Here is a 21,323-nt window from a genome sequence, read left to right as displayed (position 1 = left end):
TGTATGCTCATACACATAATTTTTGATCATATAGGTGTGTGTTTCCATGTCTGTACACACACACACAAACACGCTTTTATACCACCTTTTATTTTTTAAAAGATTTTTATTTATTTATGCGAGAGGCAGAGACACAGGCAGAGGGAGAAGCAGGCCCCGTGCAGGGAGCCTAACATGGGACTCGATCCCAGGTCTCCAGGATCACGCCCTGGGTCGAAGGCAGTGCTAAACCGCTGAGCCACCTGGGCTGCCTCATTTTAAAGTATTTTAAATATTAAAGTAAAGTATTTTAAATATCTGTGTCATCAAACCTATTTTTGAAAACAATCTTTTTTTATGGTTGCATAATAGTATACGTGCTATAATTTATTGGGAGTTAGATATTGCTTAATGCTCATTTTTAAGTTTTTAATCTTTAAAACAAAAGATTCTATTGAGAGAGAGAGAGAGAGCATGTGCATGCGTGAGTAGTGGAGAGGGTCAGAGAGAGGGAGAGAGAGAATGTCAAGCAGATTCCTTGCCACCTGAGCAGACTCCTGAGCCACCCAGGTGCTCCTCTTTGCCTATTTTTTTATATCAAGCTGTTAATTGAGTTATTTGCATCTCAGGGTAGGTTAAGTTGTTTTTTGTTCTACAGTGCAGATGTTTTTTCTGGTGTGTCATTTGCCTTTGGTTTATAGTATTTCACCTAAAGAAGGTGTGCATGTTTGTTTTTGTGTATAGTTTCAAAACTGCAGGAAAGTACAGTAGGAAATAACCTTTATTTACCTGCCACCCAGAATGCACAGATATTTATATGTTGTCCTTTTGACTTATTTCTGATAAAGGAAGTAGAATATTACAGACAGATTGGAATTGTCCTGGTTCCCCCTCCCATATTCCATTTCCCCCTTCCCCAGGGCCGCTGCTGTCATGAATTGAGTGTATGGATCCTTCCAGTCCCAGTTTTTCTTCTGTTATCACATATACAAGATTAATAAGTATTAGTTTGTGTGTGCTTGTGTTTGTTCATGCTTTAACATATACATACTATCACATAATTTACATATATCATTGAGCAGTTTTCTTTATTTGCACAGCAATGTGTTCAGTTCAATTAATAATTATATATACAAATCTAGTTCATTTATTTTGACCGCTGTGTAATATGGCATCCATGGACTATAACTCCAAATTCTTCCTAAATGTGTTTCTTTTATTTTTTTAAAGATTTTATTTATCCATTCATGATAGACAGAGAGAGGGCGGGGGGGGGCAGAGACACAGGCAGAGGGAGAAGCAGGCTCCATGTAGGGAGCCTGATGTGGGACTTGATCCAGGGTCTCCAGGATCGCGCCCTGGGCCAAAGACAGGCACTAAGCCACCGAGCCACCCAGGGATCCCCCTAAAAGTGTTTATCATTTTTTCTATACTGATGAACATTGAAGATGCTGCTGGGTGTCTAGGTTTTCTTTGCAGTGCTGCAGTGAAAAACTGCACACGTTTCTCCTTCTGCAGGCTGGGAGATCTTCTCAAAGGGCCTGCCTAGGGGTATGTGGTGGGTCATGTGGATTTCAGCTCTACGGGCTCTTACCAGATTCTTCCTAGAGTGCTCATTCCAACCAAAACTCCCACCAGCCGTGTGAAAGGCTTCCTCCTGCCCCACACCTTCACCAAGACATGGTACTGTCAGGCTTAGTGATTTTTAGCCCATCCAGGAATGAGATAGCATCTCATTGTGGTTTTAATTTGCATATCCTGATTGCTAGTGGGATTGAACATCTTTAAAAATAGTTACTGTCTAGAGTTTAACAGATTTTTCTCTTCTCTGCACTTTCACTTCTTACCCTCCACTCACTTTTTCCATTGGGTTATCTTTGTCAGATGGGTGGTTAGTGTTCTTTATGTTTTAGATACTAGTGTCTTATGTGTATTGTGGCCATCTCCTGGTCCCTGGCCTACCTTGCCTTTTGCTTCTTCAACTTAGCATATATTGCCTTCAGTTAGACCACTGGCAAGCCCTCCTCATATAAGGCCAAGTTGGAGGCGCATTATATTCTTTTTTTTTTTTTTTTTTTTTTTATTCATGAGAGACACACACACAGAGCGGCAGAGACACCGGCAGAGGAAGAAGCAGGCTCCATGCAGGAAGCCTGATGTGGGACTCGATCCTGGGTCTCCAGGATCAGGCCCTGGGCCGAAGGCAACGCTAAACTGCTGAGCCCCCCAGGCTGCCCCACATTATAGTCTCAAGGAGCACGGCATCTATTCAGAATATTAAAAAGTTCTATAGGAACCCATCAGAGGGTTGGGGAGACATAGAGACAGCACTGGGTCTGGCAGCAACAAGCAGGACACCAAGAAGGGGCTGAGCAGGCCAGGAGGAGGACGAAGCCTTCTTGGTGAGGGGGTTGCCGAGGCAGAAGTGCTGATGGTCAGTCTCAGAGTCTTCATCCTTCCTTGCTTCTGCCTCTTTCTCTCCTCATGGCCTCCAGCCTGCCGGCCCCTGACCCACTCCTGGCCTCCTTGCTCAGAACAGTTTGGCTTTTCAACAGTTTGATCTTTGGAACTTTGTATGTTGTTTCATGTTGAACAGAAGCCTGATTTTTGATGTCCTATGTATCAACCAGCCTTTACCTCTATAAGGCATGCCTTTTGTGTCTTACTGAGGAAATCCTTTTCCACGCCAAAGTCAAAGACAGTTACTCGCGTTTTCTTATGATAACTTTTGTTTTTCACACAGTCTTTAATCCGTCTGGAGCTTTTTTTGCTTTTGTAGTTAAACTTTTCTTTCCTTTTTTGTGGCTCTTCCTTTGCATCGATACTTTCTAGGCCCTCTCTGAGCTCCAACAGGTCTAGATCGCCAGGCTTTTCTCTGCCACCTTGTGCTCTTTGCTGGTTCTGGGAGTCCCAGGTCGGGGTACTTGGTGTTTATCAAGGAGGTTTCTCTGCCTCGAGCACCTTTAGTGTTTGGTTTCATGTTCTGGACCCTGGCTCCAAGGGGCATGATTCCACTGGAGTTTAAAATTCGTTCAGTTTTTGAAACTTTCATGGTCTATTGTGTATGTGTTGTGCCTAGCGCTCGAAATGTTCTCAGATCTGGAAGTGCTACAGAGTCACAGACCAGGGTCTCTTATAAAGATGCTCCTGCTTACCTTGAACTTGTGAACCTTTGTATTTTATCATAAGGGATCAAGGGAATTGATAAAGTATGCTACTCACTCTTTTTTTTTTTAAGATTTTATTTATTTATTCATGAGAGACACACAGAGAAAGACAGAGACACAGAAGGAGAGGCAGGCCCCCTGCAGGGAGCCCAATGTGGGACTCGATCCTAGGAACCCCGGGGTCATGAACTGAGCCAAAGGCAGGTGTTCACTGAGCCACAGGCACCCCAAAGTATGCTATTCTTGTCAGCATCCTAGCTTTATGGAAACTAAAGTTACACCTGAGAAGCTGGGGTGTTTTGAAATTTTCCCACCCCTCCTCACTCCATTTATTTATTTATTTTTAAAATATTTTACTTACTTATTCATGAGGGACAGAGAGAGAGGCAGAGACACAGGCAGAGGGAGAAGCAGGCTCCACGCAGAGAGCCCGACATGGGATCCAGGGTCTTCAGGATCACACCCTAGGCTGAAGGCAGGCGCTAAACCACTGAGCCACGTGGGCTGCCCTTCCTCACCTCATTTAGATCAGGACAAGACAAGAAAAATCATTATCCATCCAACAATGTGTATTTTCTGTATAGTCGAGGTGAAAAGAGACATGAAAATAAAGTTGACCAATTTATAGGACTTTCCTGATTGGTTTTCACCAGTGGCCTCTGGAGAGCATGTCGAAGATGATATCCCAAACACCTGTGGGAAACAGCTTACAACAGGCCGTCGCCCTGTACCCGCACTGAGCGTGCCTCTGCCATCCTGTCCCCAGATGTCTCGCTGGCTTCTTGCTCAGCAGAGGGCAAGTGGGAGAGGTGGGCGTAGGATGATTCTCAAGGCCGTGCTGGTGTCCCTGGCCGCACAGCACCTGCCAGGGGCCGGGCCTGGCCATCCCAGGGCCACAGCGGCTTTCAGTAATCACCGCTCTTAGTGACAGTCGGCAATTTTGTGCATGTTTGTTTCTTTTCTCCTTTCTCACTGCATACAACATTTTCTTTTCGCCCTGCCTTTGTCTTTTTTCCTTAGGCCGGAAGCTGAGAGGAAAAGCCTTTTATTTTGTCAACGGCAAAGTGTTTTGTGAGGAAGACTTCCTGGTGAGTGTGTTCCCCAAACCTGCCCTGCCCGCAGTCCCGACCAGAGTCAGGGGGAGCCTGTGGGGAGACCGGGCCAGCCAGGAGAGTGTGGTTCCCCTGGGTGATCCCCGGCGGGGGTCCTGGCTTTCCTTCGGTGGATGCAGGGGTTGGCCTGGGATCCTGAAGCAAATGACAAGCCGCAGAGCTTTGTGCCTGGAAGGGACTTGAGGGTCACCTGGCCTGTCGTCTTGGTTCTGCCCATTTCCGCCGACCCCACCTCTCTTAAGCCTCTGGACTGGGGCTCAGGCCTTCGTTCCTCCGAATCCTGGCTGCTCTCTGTGGGCATCCAGCCTCCGCCACACTTCAGAAGTCTGTCCACGGGCCAGTGACACCCAGCCCTGAGCACCAGCTCTGTCGGCACCTCTCAGGCCAGCGGACGGTCCCCCAGGCTGTCCCCCAGCCCTTCACAGTCCGCTTGTCTGAAGCAGAAGCATCATGCTGCCTTGGGTCCTCATCTCGGAGAACGGTTTTCTGGGCTCATCTTCGGCCCCTCCTCCTTCCCACCTCCCCCAGAAAGTGGCTGAGCATTGATCCCCGTGCCACCATGGCCTCCCTGGGCCCACTTAGCTCCCCAGGATGGGTTGCAGCTCAGCGCCCCCACCCTGGGCCCTGCATCGCGAGGGTTCAAGGCCTGTGCAGACAGAAGCTGTGCTCCTGAGCCCAGACCTGTGGCTCTCCCACTCTGCTGCTTGCTTGCACCCCTGCACAGCCTCAAGCCTTTGTGCCCTAGCTTGTGCCACTTCCCCTGCCTGGAGCGTCTTCACCCTTTCTTTGCCCCGATAACTGACGGCTGTGCCCCCTCCCCGACAGCGAGCTCCCACCCTCCGTGCAGCCACCACACCAGGGCCTCTCTGGCGCAGCAGGTAGAACAAGGCAGGGTGGCCTCCCCCAGCCCTTTCTCTCTCCCCTGGACATGTTTCTTCCCCTTGGCCTCGTCAGCCCCTCACCTAGCACCAAGCATCCAGTGGCGCTCAGTGGACAGTGGATGACCTGAGCCTACGTTCCCCAGAGGACCCAGAGGTGGCTTGGGTTTGATGCACTGTGGCCCAGGCTTGCCAGTAACAGACAAGCCGACCCAAACCGGTAGAAGCAAAAAGGCAATGCACTCAGCAGGGGCCTCTGAGTCACTTTCTCTTCATTGGGGCCCTGCCTCTGCAGCATCAGCTCCTTCCTCAGGAGATTCCTGGTGGCCACCTGGTGGCAGTGGCATCGCTCTGGGGTTTGCATCCTCTACCGTTCAGCGTTCAGCGCTGATGGCCCAGAGTGTCCGTCCTGCTCCTCCAGCCTCATTGGCTCTATTGGGTCACATGCCCACCTGTGGGCACAATCGGTGCTGAAAGGAAACTGGGGCTCTGATTCCCCAGGTCTGAGTCAGTGCCCTGCCTTGCTTCCCAGCAGGTGGTCACCCCCCCCCCCCACTCTTGGGAGTGCAAGGTGGTGGGGTATGTGGCTGGCTCCCCATGAAAGTAAGGAACTGCCACCCCTGGGACTGCACAAAGTTCCCTTTTTCTTTTTTTTTTTCCACCTTCCTTTGTCTTACAGCCCCCACCCCACCCCCCCGTGTGTAATATCTAAACTTGTGGTATCTTTCAGTGTGTGGTATCTTTTCTTTGTGTGCTTTTCTGAAAAGCATTCTTCATTTCTTTTGAGAGTCCAACTGTGTGTTTGTGTGTGTGTGTGTGTGTGTGTGTGTGTGTGTGTGTTTGGTAAAGATAGAGAGTATTTACCAAGTTTCTGTGAAACTAAGGGCATTGGCTTTTTAACCAGACCAGACTTGAATTTGATTCCTATTTTTACCTCTTAAAGGCTATGTGACCTTGTGAAGGTCACTTGACCTCTCTGAGCTTCATTGCTTTCATCTTAGAAATGGGATGATACATACTTTGTTTTAAGGATTAGAGAGGGGTGCCTGGGGGTACCTGAGTGGCTCAGTTGGTTAGACATCAGCCTTCCACTCTGGTGGTGATCCTGAGGTCCTGGGATTGAGGCCCACGTTGGGCTCCTTGCTCAGCTGGGAGCCTGCTTCTCCCTCTGTCTGCTACTCCCCCTGCTTGTGCATGCTCTCTCTCTCTCCTTCACAAATAAATAAATAAAATATTAAAAAAAGAGAGAGGTCCCTGTGTGGCTCAGTCAGTTAAGCATCTCCCTTCACCGCAGGTCGTGATCCCAGGGTTCTGGGATAGAGCCCCACATTGAGCTCGTTGCTCAGAAGGGACTATGCTATGCTTGTCCTTCTCCTTCTGTCTCTTCCCACACTTGTGCGCACTTGCTCGCTCTCTCAAAAAAATAAAATAAAACAAAATCTTAGGGATGCCTGGGTGTCTCGGCAGTTGGGTGTGTCTGCCTTTAGCTCAGGGCATGATCCTGGAGTCCCAGGATTGGGTCCCACATCAGGCTCCCCACATGGATCTTGCTTTTCCCTCTGCCTGTGTGTCTACTTCTCTCTTTCTGTGTCTCTCATTAATAAATAAATAAAATCTTTAAAAAAATCAAAAAAATGTTTTAAGGATTAGAGCCTGCATCAGACTCTCCTGAAGGGCTTATGAAAATACATGTTACCAGATCCTCTCCCAGCGTTTCTAATTCAGTAGGTCTGGGGTGGAGCCCAAGAATTTGCATTTTTTTTACAAATTCCCAGTTGATGTCAGGGAACTCCTCTTTGAGAACCACTGGCTTAGAGATTGAAGCCTCTCTATGCACAGCCTCTTACACAGAGCCTAGCATGTTGTGGATGCCCAAATGCAGCTCTTGTTAGAGTGAGTGGTATTACTATTTGTAATGACTTTGTGGCAGAAGACATTCCATGATTCATCACACAACTGTGTTGTCCTCTGGGAAATGACAGATTCCTGTATGGAGTGACACATCTTTCTGAGAAGTTCCTTGTCATTCTGGTGGGCAAGTGACTGGGTCATCTGTCCTGCCTGGGTTTAACTTTCTTTTCTTTTTCCTCTGCAGTACTCTGGGTTCCAGCAGTCTGCTGACAGATGTTTTCTTTGTGGACATCTGATCATGGACATGGTGAGTAGGGTCAGCCAAACAAGATGATGGCATGGTAGGAGGGGGAGGCATTGATAGAAAAAAGAAACTAACAGTGGAAAACTGTATTTCCTACCTTGATTTGTGGTTGCATCTGGTTTTATTAAGAGAAGACCTGTGCAAGGCAGCTGCTTGCTCTAGGAGAAGCCACATTGTTTGCTTTTACTGATATAGCATGCTTAACCATGTAGTCCACACAGTGTTATGTCTCTCTCTCTTTTTTTTTTTTAAGAATTTATTTTATTTACTCATGAGAGAGAGAGGCAGAGACACAGGCAGAGGGAGAAGCAGGCTCCATGCAGGAAACCCGAAGCGGGACTAGATCCTGGGTATCCAGGATCACGCCCTGGACTGAAGACGGCACCAAAATGTTGAGCCACCCGGGCTGCCCTGTGTTGTGTTTCTTTCTTTTTTTCCTTTTTTCATTTGTTCCATTTTATTTTATTTTAATTATTTTTTTATTGGGGTTCAATCTGCCAACATATAGCATACAGTGTTGTGTTTCTGATGATGCTCTTTTCTCTGGGCTTTTTGGATCATACTGGCCTCCCTCTGATTTTCTGTGGTCCTTGTGATGTCCTGGGTGAGATGCCAAATGTCAAACTTCATCTCCCTTGGAGTTGGGTACAGAAAGCTGGATAAACACAGTTGCTTGCCCCATGTTCTTCCTGGCTCTTTCCGTTCCTAAGATGAGTTTTGGGGGCCTGTTGTTAGTTCTGAGAGAGCAGAGCAAGAAGCAAGTTTTATACATTCTGTTCCTCACTCAGCCACTTTCACTCACTGGCTCTCTGAGCTTGTCTTGGGCCTCAGTATCTTTATCTCTTCACTGGGGACAGTTTTTCTTTCCTGGCCTCCTTATAGGGTAAGGTTGTGAGGTTAACAAATACAAAATACTTAGTGTATCTCAGGGATCAAACAGTTCACCATTGGATATCAGGCTTTTAGAATTTCTTTAATATACTGATCAAGGAAAAGTATCATACAACATTCCTTTAGTTGGAAAGCGGTAAATCCCTCTCTAAGCTGACACATTAACTATTCTGGAGAAGGGAATTGCTAATCATTGGTATTTTTTTTCCTTTACCTTTTTATTGAGAAACAACTAGGTAAAGAAAGGGTGTGTGTACATCTTAAGTGCATAGGTGAATGAAGTTTTGCATATGCACATACCTATGGAACCACACCTGGTCAAAGTGTGGATGTTTCCCACATCCCACACCTCAGAAACTTCCTTCTTGTCTTCCTTCCAGTCCAGAACCCCTCCTCCAAAGGTGCCCTCTGTTCTGAGCTCTATTGGTCTGCCTTTTCTCACTTAAAAAAACAATAGCAAAAACCATTTTGGGGGGATGGGGCAGGGCCAGTGGGAGGAGGAGAGAGAATCTTAAGCAGGCTCCATGCCCAGTGTGGAGCCCAGTGCGGGGCTCGATCCCACGACCCTGAGATCATGACCTGAGCAGAAATCAAGAGACAGACGTTTAATCAACTGAGCCACCCAGGCGTCCCTAGAAAATGTTTTTTAAGTTCATCCATGTTATATCCTGTGGTAGTAGTTCATTTATTTTCATTGCTAAGTAGAGTTCCATTGTATGGATACAGCAGTTTGCAAATCTGTTGTTCTGCCGATGGGGATTTGGGTGGCTTCCAGTTTGAGGCTATTTATGAATAAAGCTGTTGTGAATATCTTTGGCATGTTGCTGGACAGAAACACTCATTTTTGTTGGTTTCGTGCTAACATGTATAAAACAGCAGTGAACCGGAGCCTGCCCTGTTCACGAGGACAACTTGCTCTTGTCCAGTCTTGAACACACCACGGCAGAGCTTAGCCCTGTGAGGGCTGAGTCCTCATTAGTAGCCAAGCCTCCCTGGAAGCATGGCCATCCACCCATTCCCCCAGAGGAGGCAGGGAGCCACACACCCTTAATCCTACCTTCCACAGATGCCAGCCAGACTCCACAGGGATCTGTTTCTTTGGTGGAATTTGTCCTCAATTTTAGAGTCCTTCTGGCAAACCCACCACATTTGAAGTCAACAGTATCCAAATTTATGAAGGTGATTATACCCTATTTTTATTTCTGGGTGTCATCAGGCTTCTTTGGGTATTTTAGGTATTTTAGGTATAACGGGTATTTTAGTTACCTGTTGCTACATGATGAACCACCCCAAGAGGTCATAGTTTAACACAGCTCATTTATCACGATCCACAGAACTCCAATAGGTCTCAGCGGGATGATTGTTCTGCTCCGTGTGGCATTGGCTGGGGTCACTTATTCAATGGTGTTCAGCTGATGTCCCATTTAAGCACCCCGAGATGGGCTCTGCCCTCCAGGCCCCTCTCCCTGTGGCCACTGATCTCATCCAGTCATCTAGGTTGGACTTCTTACAGCAAAAGAGGAAGGAGAGCTGCCAGGCTTCTTAAGTCCTTGACTCGAAATCTCTCAACATCATTTCTTCCCCATTCTGTTGATCACAGAACATCACAAGGCCAGTCTCAATACGCGGCAGGGCAGGGAGGAGGGGCTCTCCTCCACTTCTTGAAGTGAGGACCAGCCTTGCATGCAGGAAGGGAAGGAATGAAGCTTTGGAGGCCACCTCTTCCACACAAGGATAGTGCAAAGTTGAACCTGGGTCCTGGCAGGTCTTCTCTAGGACTTGAGAACTTTTAGCAAATGTCTGTCCGGTAGTGACACCTACTTTTAAAAAAAGAACCCTTAACTGCTGCCAAGAATTTTTTTTTTAATTTTTATTTATTTATGATAGTCACAGAGAGAGAGAGAGGCAGAGACATAGGCAGAGGGAGAAGCAGGCTCCATGCACCGGGAGCCCGATGTGGGATTCGATCCTGGGTCTCCAGGATCGCGCCCTGGGCCAAAGGCAGGCGCCAAACCGCTGCGCCACCCAGGGATCCCTGCCAAGAATTTTTGTAACGCAAGAAAAAGTATGCCTGCAGATGCCATTCTTGGTCCTCCAAGAGAAACAACCAGTTGTCCAATTCCTTATGTAAATTGTGGCCCCCGCCCTCCGCCTCCCCGGTTAGTAGAGGGGAATACTCTGAGCTTGCATGTTGAAAGTGGACATTTCCCCCCACATTAAAAAGAATCATCACAGCAAGTCAAAATGCAGCAAAATGGCATCTGTGTCCTGCCACGCTTCAGGCTCGTTGTGGGTGAAGTTAATTTAAGGGTCTCTTCTGCCAAGATGGCATTAGCCAGAGAGCGAAATGCATTCCAAGGTACAGATTGCCAGGTGGACTTTGGAAGCCCGGCCAGTTGTTCTTCCTATTTTGGCAGTTTATTGCAGATGGAGAGGGGCCTCAGGGGTTAGTGACACACCAGAGGGAATGAGGAAGCTGGGAGAGCACTCGAAGTTGCCAGCTTGCCTCAGAGGCTGCACCGTGTGAAGTGTGGCGTTGGCCTTGGCGGGGGAGAAGCAAGCCTTGGGCTCTGGAAGGTGCGCACCTTTCCTGCAAGTGTCACGTGCATCAACACAAACTCAAACCAGTGGTTTTTCCATTTTAGCTTGCATTGGAATCATTTTATGAAAACACCAACTGCCGGGTCTGACCCTAGCTCTTCCGATTCTGGAGATCGGGGCCTGAGGATGTACATTTATAACAAGTTCCCAGGTGATGCTCATGCTGCAGGTCCAGGGACCACACTTTGGGATGAGCTGCCTTAAAAGGAAAACTGTTTGATGTCACCTAGCAAGGGGGCAGGAGGGACACAGTTCTGAAGGGAGGTGATTTGGCCACTCGCTGACATCCCCAAGGACATTCTTTGCATCTCTTCTCCCTCCTACCCTCCCTGTCTTAGCTCTGTCCCAGCTTCTTACCTTTCCAGGCATCATAACCAGATCAAATGACATTCAGAGGAAGAAGGTTTGTGGGACTTTCTCTACACTGTGTTTTATTTTTTTTTATTTTTTTAAAGATTTATTTATTTATTCATGATAGACATAGAGAGAGAAAGAGAGGCAGAGACACAGGAGGAGGGAGAAGCAGGTTCTATGCCGCGAGCCCGACGTGGGACTCGATCCCGGGACTCCAGGATCACGCCCTGGGCCAAAGGCAGGCACTAAACCGCTGAGCCACCCAGGGATCCCCTACACTGTGTTTTAAAAAATCAGCAGCGGGGCGCCTGTGTGGCTTAGTTGGTTAAGCGTCGACTTCTGATTTCTGCTCAGGTTGTGATCTCAGAGTCCTGGGATCCAGCCCTGTGTCAGGCTCCATGCTAGGCAGGGAGTCTGCTTGGGGATTTTCTCCCTGTGCTCTTCCCCCTGTGCACACACATGTTCTCTCTCTCTCTCTCTCTCTCTTTAGTAAATAAATAAATCTTAAAAAAAAAAAAAAAAAAAAACAGAACACCAACAAAGAGGCTTTGCTTAGGCTTGGCTTTGAGATAATGAGTGGTTGAGTCACAGCTTCTGGATTATCACGCTGCAGAGTGAAAGCTGCTTTGGAGGGGCTCTTGGGAGGCAGAAGTTAAGAGGTTTTCTGAGCTCTGCCATTTCCATGTGGAATTAACTTTAATCCTTCCATGGATGGGCTGCCTCCTAAATCTGGGACGGAGCCTTGTGTGGCCCTGCCTGCTTCGCATCATTTCCAGCAAAGAACTGCAGAAGAACCTTCTAAATTATCCTCTGGAGGGTTATGTAGAGGAGAAGGATCCTGTTTGGCTCCCTCCTGTTGTACATTCACCCAGATTTGCCTTTCCTTCCCTGTGATCTCTTGATGCTGGTCCAAGTGCAACTCGGACGAGTGTGCGTCATGTGGTGTGATCACCCCTAGGGTCCCTCGGCCTGACATGTTCCTCTCCTTCCCACCGTCCAGCCCGTCCCTGTGGTCCCCACTGAGTCCCGGCCTCTTCTTTTCTGCCCCAGATCCTACAGGCCCTTGGGAAGTCCTACCACCCCGGCTGCTTTCGCTGTGTCATCTGCAACGAGTGTTTGGACGGGGTGCCCTTCACTGTGGACTCTGAGAACAAGATCTACTGTGTCCGAGATTATCACAAGTAAGGAGGGATGGGGCGCAGAGGGGCCGCAGGTGCGAGCCACGTTGATCTCACCGTGTGAAGGGTGGACACCTGCTGAGGGGCATCCTTGAGCTGCTTGTTCCCTTAGGCCACAGTCCAGCAAAGGCTTAGTGGTTTTAAGGGTGTAGCAGGGGTTGGGATGCGTGGGTGACTCAGTGGTTGAGCATCTGCCTTTGGCTCAGGTCATGGTCCTGGGGTCCTAGAATTAAGTCCCACATCAGGCTTCCCACGGGGAGCCTGTTTCTTCCTCTGCCTATGTCTCTGCCTCTCTTTCTGTGTCTCTCATGAATAAATAAATAAAATCTTTGAAAAGGGGGGGTGTGTAGCAGGGGCCACGGGAGGTCCACTGATGCCAGTGCAGACAGGAACTGGTTATAGGATCATGTTTACTGAAAAATCAGAACCCAAATCCCTAGACTCAGATTCCTAGTGAGGCCTCAAGAGGCATCTGTCAAGCTGGTGTCTCCAGCTTTACTCAGCCTCACATGGCAGCGACTCAGTGCTGAGTGCCACCACCTTGGCGTCCCTGGGCCTGTCCATGCTGGGCACCATAAGGGAGAGAAACAAGGTAATCTTTATGCCTAGTAGAGTAAGAGGGTCCAGGTAGGCTTGGTGCTACTAAACACCTCCCAGGGAATGAGCCAGGCTATCTTGATACAAGGGCTGGGGGTGGGGGGTTCAGGTGAAGAGTGATGGGCAGGAGACCAGCCGTGAGGAAGGCTCCGTATCGGCTTCAGGACTTGCCTCCCAGGAACAAGACAATACACATTCTACTGCCTCTTCTCCCGGCAGGGTGCTGGCTCCCAAGTGTGCAGCTTGCGGGCTTCCCATCCTTCCACCTGAGGTAAGATACTTTTTCAGACCTGTTCTTGGTGTCTTCCATGACATGAATATCTCCCCAGGATCATCGGCAAGATCTGTGTCCCGTCCTTACACCTTTGAAAACAATCCTTCTAAAATGCCCCCTCTGACATTAATAGTGTCCTCACCAAGAAGCCCCTCTCTCATTGGCTGGTCTCCCCAGCCCAGTGCCCCTCGTGTGCCCTATTTGCCCCTACAATCAGGTTAAACTCCTGAATTCGACAGTGACTCCCACATTAGAAGATGAGCAGAAAGCTTGCCTTTCATTCGTTATTTTTTAGAAAAATCACTCTCCACATAGGTGGTTTCTTCAGTGTTGACCCTGACATTCCAGAAAGTAGGGTGGCTGTCCCTCCTATTTCCTCTCTCCTCAGTTAAAGATGTCCTCTCTCCAGTGGGGGACCTCACTATGGATTTATGCTCTCCTGAGGCCACCCACTTGCTACCTCAGAATCCCCTACCACAGCTTGCGGAACCTAGTGGGTCTCCCAGCTGGGCTCTTGTTCTTACTTTTGCTCCATCCAGGGCTCAGATGAGACCATCCGTGTCGTGTCCATGGACAGAGACTACCACGTGGAGTGCTACCATTGCGAGGTAGGCCCCTCCCTGCCCAGATGCCTTAAGCCTGTTTAAAAAGTGCCAGAGAAGAGGATCCCAGGTTGACTGGGGCCTGAGATGGTCAGGAAGGTGTGGTCAAGGGCTGCCCTCCAGGTCCAGGGGTGAAGCCTGACTTGTGGGGAAGGTTGGAGGACATGCAGATGTTTGGGACCTGAAGGTCATTACTGTTTTCTCTACGTCTGTGAACTACCAAGTCCTAAAATCATGGCAGTTTGTCTTCATGAAGCTGCAGATGGGAGGTTCTTGGGGACTCTGGGTTTCACATGCTCCATTGTCAGGCAGCTGTGTGATTTGGGGAGCAGATGCCCTCCCCTCCAGTTTATAGGCCATTCTGTCCACCAAGAGCGCCTTCCTGAGCTGAGCTCTGGAAATCATCAGAAACCAGCCCCTCCTCGGGAATAAGCACGTCACTGGTTGGTGTGAAGGTGGGTGGGGGCCCATCTACCCCCTCTCTTACCTTGTATCACACCGGGGCTGAAGGAGCCCCAGGGGCCCTGTGACTCTCAGGCAGGGCCCCTCACCGGCCCACATGAAGGGTGCACACACTTTAAGTGCCCATGGAGTTTCAGCCAGAATCAGGTGGATTCACCCATAGAGGGAGAGTAGATTTCTTCTTTTGTGACGCGGTGGGTGGGAGAGGGCATGGGGGTCAGGGTGGGAGGCTGGAGCTCACTGCCAGCATGGAAGATCTAGGTGGGAGCCCTTGCCAGTGGCACCCCAGGCCGGAGAGAAAGGGGGTGGGGCCATTTGCTCAGGACAGTCCTCTCTATGCATTCAGTGTGGTGCTGTCCCATAGAAACCTGAGAGCCACAGGTTCAAGTCACAGGTGTCATTTTGTTTTCTAGTAGCCACATTAGAAAAAGGAAATGGTTGGGATTCATTCTTCTAATATTTTATTCAACTGGTATGTCCAAAGCGTTGTATCCATACGCAGTCGGTATGAGGCATTTCTCACGAGGCCTCTTTACGTTCATTTTTTGCCCTAAGTCTTGGCAGCGCCATGTGTGTATACACTGAGGTCCCATCTCCCTTCTGACCAGCCCTGTCTCAAGTGATCCATAGGGACGAGTCACCCCTTCACTTGGCAGGACCCCCCCTTCTGCACTGGCATTTGCTGCCCCCAGAGAATCATGCAGCACCCTCTGCTGGTCCCCGGGACGTCGGCCTCTGGGTCAGTCTTGCAATCCCTTGTGTTCTGGTCTGTTAGCACTGTTTGCTTCCCCCCCAGGACTGCGGTCTGGAGCTCAATGACGAAGATGGTCACCGCTGCTACCCCCTGGAAGACCACCTGTTCTGTCACTCCTGCCATGTCAAGAGACTGGAGAAAAGCCCCTCATCTGCAGCTCTTCACCAGCACCGCTTCTAGCCGGAGCCTCTTGCACACCTCACGCGGCAGAAGAGAAGCCAGGGCAGCAAAGCAAGACATCTGCCTGTTGGCTCCTGTGGCCCCTGGGGTGGAGGTGGGGTGGGGGGGGGGTGGGTTTCTGCATACGCCTGGGGTGCCTTTCCTTTCACCAGGGAGGTGAGCCCTACCTGTCTGGTATGTGTATTTGCCAAGTGCCTTCCTCCACCGCCACGCCTTCATCACGTTACTCAGGAAGACGCTCCAGCAGTGTGTGGCAGGCGACAGGGCATTGCAGCAGCGCAACCGCACGCACCTGCAGCCCCTCTGGGAATAGTCCAGGCTTCAGGGGGGAAGGTTTGCACTGAGCATGTTTCACAATATCCTCTGCAGAGAGATCTCAGCTGCCAGTACAGTCAGCCCTTTCCTCTCCCTTGGGAAAATACCTGCACCCAAACACTACCCCCACCCCGTACACGTCCATGACATGATTTAACACTGCACCCAGACACACCACACACACACACACACACACACACACACACACACAGCATTATTTAAGACTTCCACCCCAGAGACTCCTTTCGTCTGTAGAATGGCTGCAAATTTTCATTGCGTTATGACAAGAGGGAAGCTCTGACATGTGCTCTGCATCTTAGGAAGAATTTAGTGGGTAAACCAGAGCCAGGTTTTGGAATACGTGAGCCAGACGGGGTTTTGTTGTGATATACACTGACAGTGTTTAGGGTACCCCTGCAAATCCTCCCTTCCTTAAAGGCAGCTGGGAGCTCGAAGGAGATTTGCTGTGTTATAGCCAAGTGTGCTTTGGGACGAGGTCTTGGTGCAGGCACCAGGCCTCCTTTGCCCACTGGTTTGCACTGTTTCCCTCTAGAGCTCTCGAGAGTCTGTGACTTTGGAGTTGCTCCCACAAAGGCAGGTCTCAGGATCCCACATGGTGGGGGACCTCTCCATGCCTGTTTCAGCTTCTTTATCAGTGGGCTTTGGGCCATCCTGCCCACATGCCGAGAGCTAGCCCCTTACACACGGGGAGTGTGTGTGTGTGTGTGTGTGTGTGTGTGTGCATGCGTGCATGTGTGTGCGAGATCTCTAAGAAGCATAGGAGTGGGTGCCTCAGGACAGATCAGTGTGTTCATCTCCCACGTCTCTCCCTCACCCAGTTCTTGGCACAGGCGTGACGTGTGAAGAAAGCGGTATAAGGTACACTGCTCTTGTCTGTTGTTTCTTCTTTTTTAACTCTTTGCCTCCACTTTTGGTCTTCCACACACACAAAATACCTCACGGATATGAGCTACGCAGATTAGAAGGCGTCTGGCCATCACACTGAACTCACATGCTGGTGTGTGACGAGCCTCTGCCTCCACGTGGGCCAGACTCCAGTGGCTCAGGTCCCTGTAACCCGAACGTAAGGTCAGCTGTCTGCAGATCAGATCAAACACGGGCATTATTGCCCTGCTGCATTTCATCATGCTGGTTCCCCAGGGTCGCTGGCAAGGGCTGAGGGAGGGCCACATGCTGGCAAGATATCAAGGCCACCTGCGTACTCAGGAAGCATAGCTTGCCCTGCGTGTCACCCTCCTGAGGCCAGACGTCCGAATTCCTGGTATTTCAGTGAAAAGATGGTGTAAAAAAATAAAAAAGAAGGTTGGCTGACATTTGCCCACTTGGCCCGCTGGCCTATGTCTTGTCACAGGAGGCAGGGGCCAGCTCATGGCTGCTAGCCAGGTCCGGGGGCATCACGTTGGCATCTGCTCCCCGCCTCCTCACCTCACACCCAGGGCAGCAGGGGCCGTGGAAGGCGATCCGCAGAGCCCAAGGCACTTGGGACTAGCAGCCTTTTCAGTGGGGCCCGGCTCCAGCTCGAGGCCCTGTTTTGCTTCATCTGGTAGCTGCTGCTATAAGAAGCACAGAATCGGCACCATGAGTTGTCTCCTGTTTTTCTTAAGTTCGTTCTGTTAGATGGCCAGATGTCACTTCAGTCCATCGATTCCGTTGCATAGGTTGAGCCTCCAGGAGCCTGTGGATGATGCATGGGGCTGGGGAAGTGAACCCTGGGGCTGAACCCCCCTCTTCCCGTAGAGTTGTCAGCTCGGCTCTGGCAAGGCTGGTGGGCGTGTGAAGCCAGCCAATACATCTTGTCTTGGCCAACCTAGGAACATTCCTGGCCTTGCTGACACCTTGACTCCACTTGCAAGTCCAGCAAAAGTGAAGAAAATTGCCTGAGAGCAACCGTCAGAAGCAGGGACTTATTTGCAAATTGGGTAGCTAATTAGTTAGAAAAATCTGTGATTAATTTTTTTAAATGAAATGTTTTTAAGTTGCTTTGATGGAGGTGATTTGGATATCTGCCGATACGGTGTTTTATACTGTTGGGGAAAGAACCATAAGAGTTTCTAGAAGCCCTAGAAATTGGAGCGGCGAGTGGCGTTGTTTCAGCATCCTGGAGAGAGCACGGGTAGGCATCTCACGCGAGTTTTGTTTCTCAGGCTCTTGCGCTAAAAGCCCTGAGGAGACGTTCACCTGCGTGGCATCTTAAACATTCTGTAAGCTGTTAGCCAAACAGAATTATAATGGGGTTGCATTTATAGGCACCTAGAAAGAAAACACAAGCACTGGGTACACCCAGGTGCATATGTCTGTTTTTAAAAGTAGAGCGGATAGCCCTTCCTGAGTTCCCTAGATAGCTCTTGGCCTTTAGATAAACAAGAATTACGGTCCGATCGCAGACCCCAAAGCCAGCCCCCAGCCCTCTCCCCCACCTCGTCTTGCCATTCGTTTTTTCCTTCCCCCAGCGAAGGCCGCGCAACAGCTGCCAGGGTCTGGGAGAGCCAATAGCCTGGTTTGGCCGGCTCTTCTCTCTGTTACTGTCCTACCCGGCGCTGGGCAAAGAGTGATGTGTTCATCTCTCACCGTGGAAGGGCGTTGGGTCCTGTCTGCGTCATCGCCCGTACCTGGCAGCGGGACTTCGTTCCTCTGTGGTCAGTGCCCGAGACAGAACCTCTTTGGGCCGGGGCCACTGAGGCGCTGCCGCCAACCACGTGTGCGGGACTGGACTCCAGACCGGCCTTGTTGGCTGGACACCCCCACTTGTTCCACCTCTGTCTGCCAGGAAACCCGAGTTCTTTATAGTCTCCTCTGTGCCAGGAATCCATTCTCATTTCCAGGTTATTTGAAATGAGTCTTAAAAAGCAATAGAAGAAAGTGAGTAAAACACGTTAGCTGTCGTTCCGAGCCGGAACTGGACAGACGTAGGAAATTCCCGTATGATGTATGAAAATTTCACCGTGCAGGGAAATTACTTCCCTCTGAGATCTCCTCTTTTCCTATAAAAATTATTCAAAATTGTACTGTTACTGTCAAATTACTCAAAATATTGTTACTATGAAATTATTCAAAATTGTACCGTTACTATCAAATTATTCGACATATCATGCCAATAAACTGCATCAATTTGTAGACGATTAAAGTGTTCTCCAACACAGTGACGCTCACTGGGTTTTCTTTGGGGTGTGTGGAAGTAAGCAGACAGTGCTTTTTGCTAACTGGATTTGGCTGCCTTTTAGAGTTCTAGATCCTTAAGGGAACACATGGGCATCAAAACTACAAAAGGTCCAAGATTTTAGCCCCCTTGCCCAGCTAATAGGGTAACATGCTGTGGGTTCATGGATCGTGGTGGAAGTTATGAGACTCTTAGGTCAGAGACAGAGGAAAGGTAAATGTGCACCAGCCATAAGTGACTGAATCCCTGAGCCTTCATCCCATGAGGGCTCCCAAGAAGAGGGCCAGGTGGTGGCCCGCATGCAGCTGGGCTGCATTACAAGACACCCAAGCTTAGGGAACCTCAGTTTTACACTGACCAGTAAGCCTGCCTGAGTGTTGCTCCAGAGAGAGACACTGTGTCTGCCTGTGTCTGCCACCCAACACCGTTCACTACAGCCAGCATCCCAGAAGAGACAGTCTGGAACTGAGGCAGTCTAGCTCACACGATGTGCAAGAATGTGAACAACCCTTGGAGAATCCTCTTCCGAGAATCAGCAGTTTCTTCACCTGGGTCCTAAATATTGAGACACAGGGTCATGGTGCTGTAGTGGTGATCGCTTTGTCTCCTTTTGTGTATGTTGTTTTTTTTCTAGTGAGGCTCTGATCAAAGAATCCCAGAGGTGAGTGGCCCTCTGGGTTTGAGTCCAGCACGCACAGGAAGGCAGGCCTTGCAGAAGGAGGGGCTGAGTGTGTGCTTGGAATTCCTGGGGGCAAGGGTGCGGTGGTCCAGGGACTTGCCTTTCACTGCTCAGTACGTGAGCTGGTTCAGGCTTCGGGTTAGCTCTTGTGGCTGCCAGGTCTGATGTACTAGGGACACGGGAAAGCTGAGAGCCAGGGTATTGACAGGAGTGGTGTCTTACTGGAAAATACAACCTCTTTTTACATGATGAGAGCACATATACTGATTTTACAAATGTGGGCTGCCGTTTGCCTGTGACCCTGATGCTATAAGCAAAAAGGGGGAAAGGTGGCCTGGACCCAGGTGTGCTGGTACCCCAGCTTTAGGGTGGGAGGTGGGGGTTAGGCCCTGATTTGTGCTGTGCTGTTGGCTGGTTGTTTTTGTTTTTTTTTGGCTGGTTTCTATGGTGTAAATCTTGCCATCACTGCCAGTTTCAGGCTATCCATGTGAGATCCTTGGCCCTGGAGCTGGGAGGAGATGGCACAGTCAGGAGTGGATGCTAGCCGGCACAGGCCTTTGGGCCATTTGGGGCTGAAGCAGTGTGGAAATCTGGCTTGGTTTTAGGTTCCATGATTAAAGCAGTAACAACAGTGACAGCTGACATTTATTGTGTGCTCACCGTGTACTAGGTACTAAGGATCATATTCTTAATAATCTTCTATTTTCTGGACCACTGAGTCACAGAAGGGTGAAGTAACTCTCTGAACATTCAGTACCCAGTAAACCAAGCCCAGGCAGTCTCAGCGAGAGGGAGTGTTTCCACCACTCTGGCTGCTGGGGGCAATAGTGTCCTTCAGTGGACTCCTTCCTTCATGAGAGCCACCTAGCCTGAAACACTCATTGTGAGGGGGAAGAGGGGCCTGTCGCTGCTCTCTGCTGGCATCTCTATTGGTTTCTTATTGCTTCTGGGACAAATAACCAAATTAGTGGCTTAACAGATTCTTCATCCTACAGTTCTGGAGAAATAGGCCTCATAGGGCTCCAATCAAGGTGTCAGCAGAGCCAAGTTCCTTCTGCAGATGCTAGGGGAGAATCTATCCCTTGTCCTTTTTTCAGCTTCTAGATGTCACCCACACTCCTTTGCTTGTGGCTCTGTCTTTGAAGTTTGTTATCCCACTTCCCCTCTCTCTCCCCCTCCTGCTTCTTTCTTATGAGAACCTGTGAGATTACACTGGGCACACCCATCTGGGCTAGGATAATCCCCATCTCATCTGGAGACCCTCAACTAATCATAGCTGCAAAATCTCTTCTACTTTGTAGGAATAGCTATTCATAGGTTCTGGGGGATTAGGCCATGGACATCTTGGTGGGAGGGTATTACTCAGTTTACTACAGAGTCCAACAAACTTTGTAGGTGGAATGGGAGACTATCCCGGGATCATTAGGTGCATTTTCTTCAAGCATGGCTAACGGTGGGGCTTGCATTTTCCTTGGATTGAAAACAGAGGCGGCCTGGGCAGCCCGGATGGCTCGGCGGTTTAGCACTGCCTTTGGCCCAGGGCGTGATCCTGGAGACTGAGGATGAGTCCCACACGGGGCTCCCTGCATGGAGCCTGCTTCTCCCTCTGCCTGTCTCTGCCTCTCTCTCTCTCTGTCTCTCATGAATAGATAAATAAAAATCTAAAAAAAAGAAAACAGAAGTGCTTCATATATGAAAGTGATTGGGACCTGTAAAAACAAACCAAAATAGGCCATACTCTGGGGTGGGGGGAATAAGCCAGTGTTCTGGTCCAGGAACAGGTTCCAGGTGTGTGACTGCTGAGGTGTAGAACTTTTGGGAGAAGCCCTGGTTACCTAAGGTACTCCCGTCCCTCGGTTATACACCTGATATACAACTGATCCAAGTCTTCAAGGACAGGTGGCTGTGGGACCTGGCCTACAGCAGGCTGGTAATAGAGAAGTGAGGAAATGCACCCAATTTGGAGA

At 49.5% G+C, this 21,323-nt stretch overlaps 1 protein-coding gene across 1 annotated transcript in view; it reads left to right on the top strand.

The window, feature by feature from the left end:
* The window catches only part of LIMD1 (LIM domains containing 1), a 66,336-nt gene extending 51,053 nt beyond the window's left edge, over nucleotides 1-15,283 (top strand). Inside the window, exons 3-8 of the mRNA XM_038566678.1 lie at nucleotides 4,167-4,234; nucleotides 7,232-7,294; nucleotides 12,188-12,318; nucleotides 13,132-13,183; nucleotides 13,726-13,794; nucleotides 15,047-15,283. Of these exons, the coding sequence (XP_038422606.1) occupies nucleotides 4,167-4,234; nucleotides 7,232-7,294; nucleotides 12,188-12,318; nucleotides 13,132-13,183; nucleotides 13,726-13,794; nucleotides 15,047-15,184 (521 nt within the window). The 3' untranslated portion in view covers nucleotides 15,185-15,283. The remainder of the gene's footprint in view (nucleotides 1-4,166; nucleotides 4,235-7,231; nucleotides 7,295-12,187; nucleotides 12,319-13,131; nucleotides 13,184-13,725; nucleotides 13,795-15,046) is intronic.
* Nucleotides 15,284-21,323: the final 6,040 nt, after the last annotated feature.

This window comes from Canis lupus, chromosome 20 (assembly GCF_011100685.1).
Source record: "Canis lupus familiaris isolate Mischka breed German Shepherd chromosome 20, alternate assembly UU_Cfam_GSD_1.0, whole genome shotgun sequence".
Taxonomy (NCBI): Eukaryota; Metazoa; Chordata; class Mammalia; order Carnivora; family Canidae; genus Canis; species Canis lupus.
The sequence above is the reverse complement of the archived record's forward strand: the minus strand, read 5'-3'. Positions and strand labels throughout refer to the sequence as shown.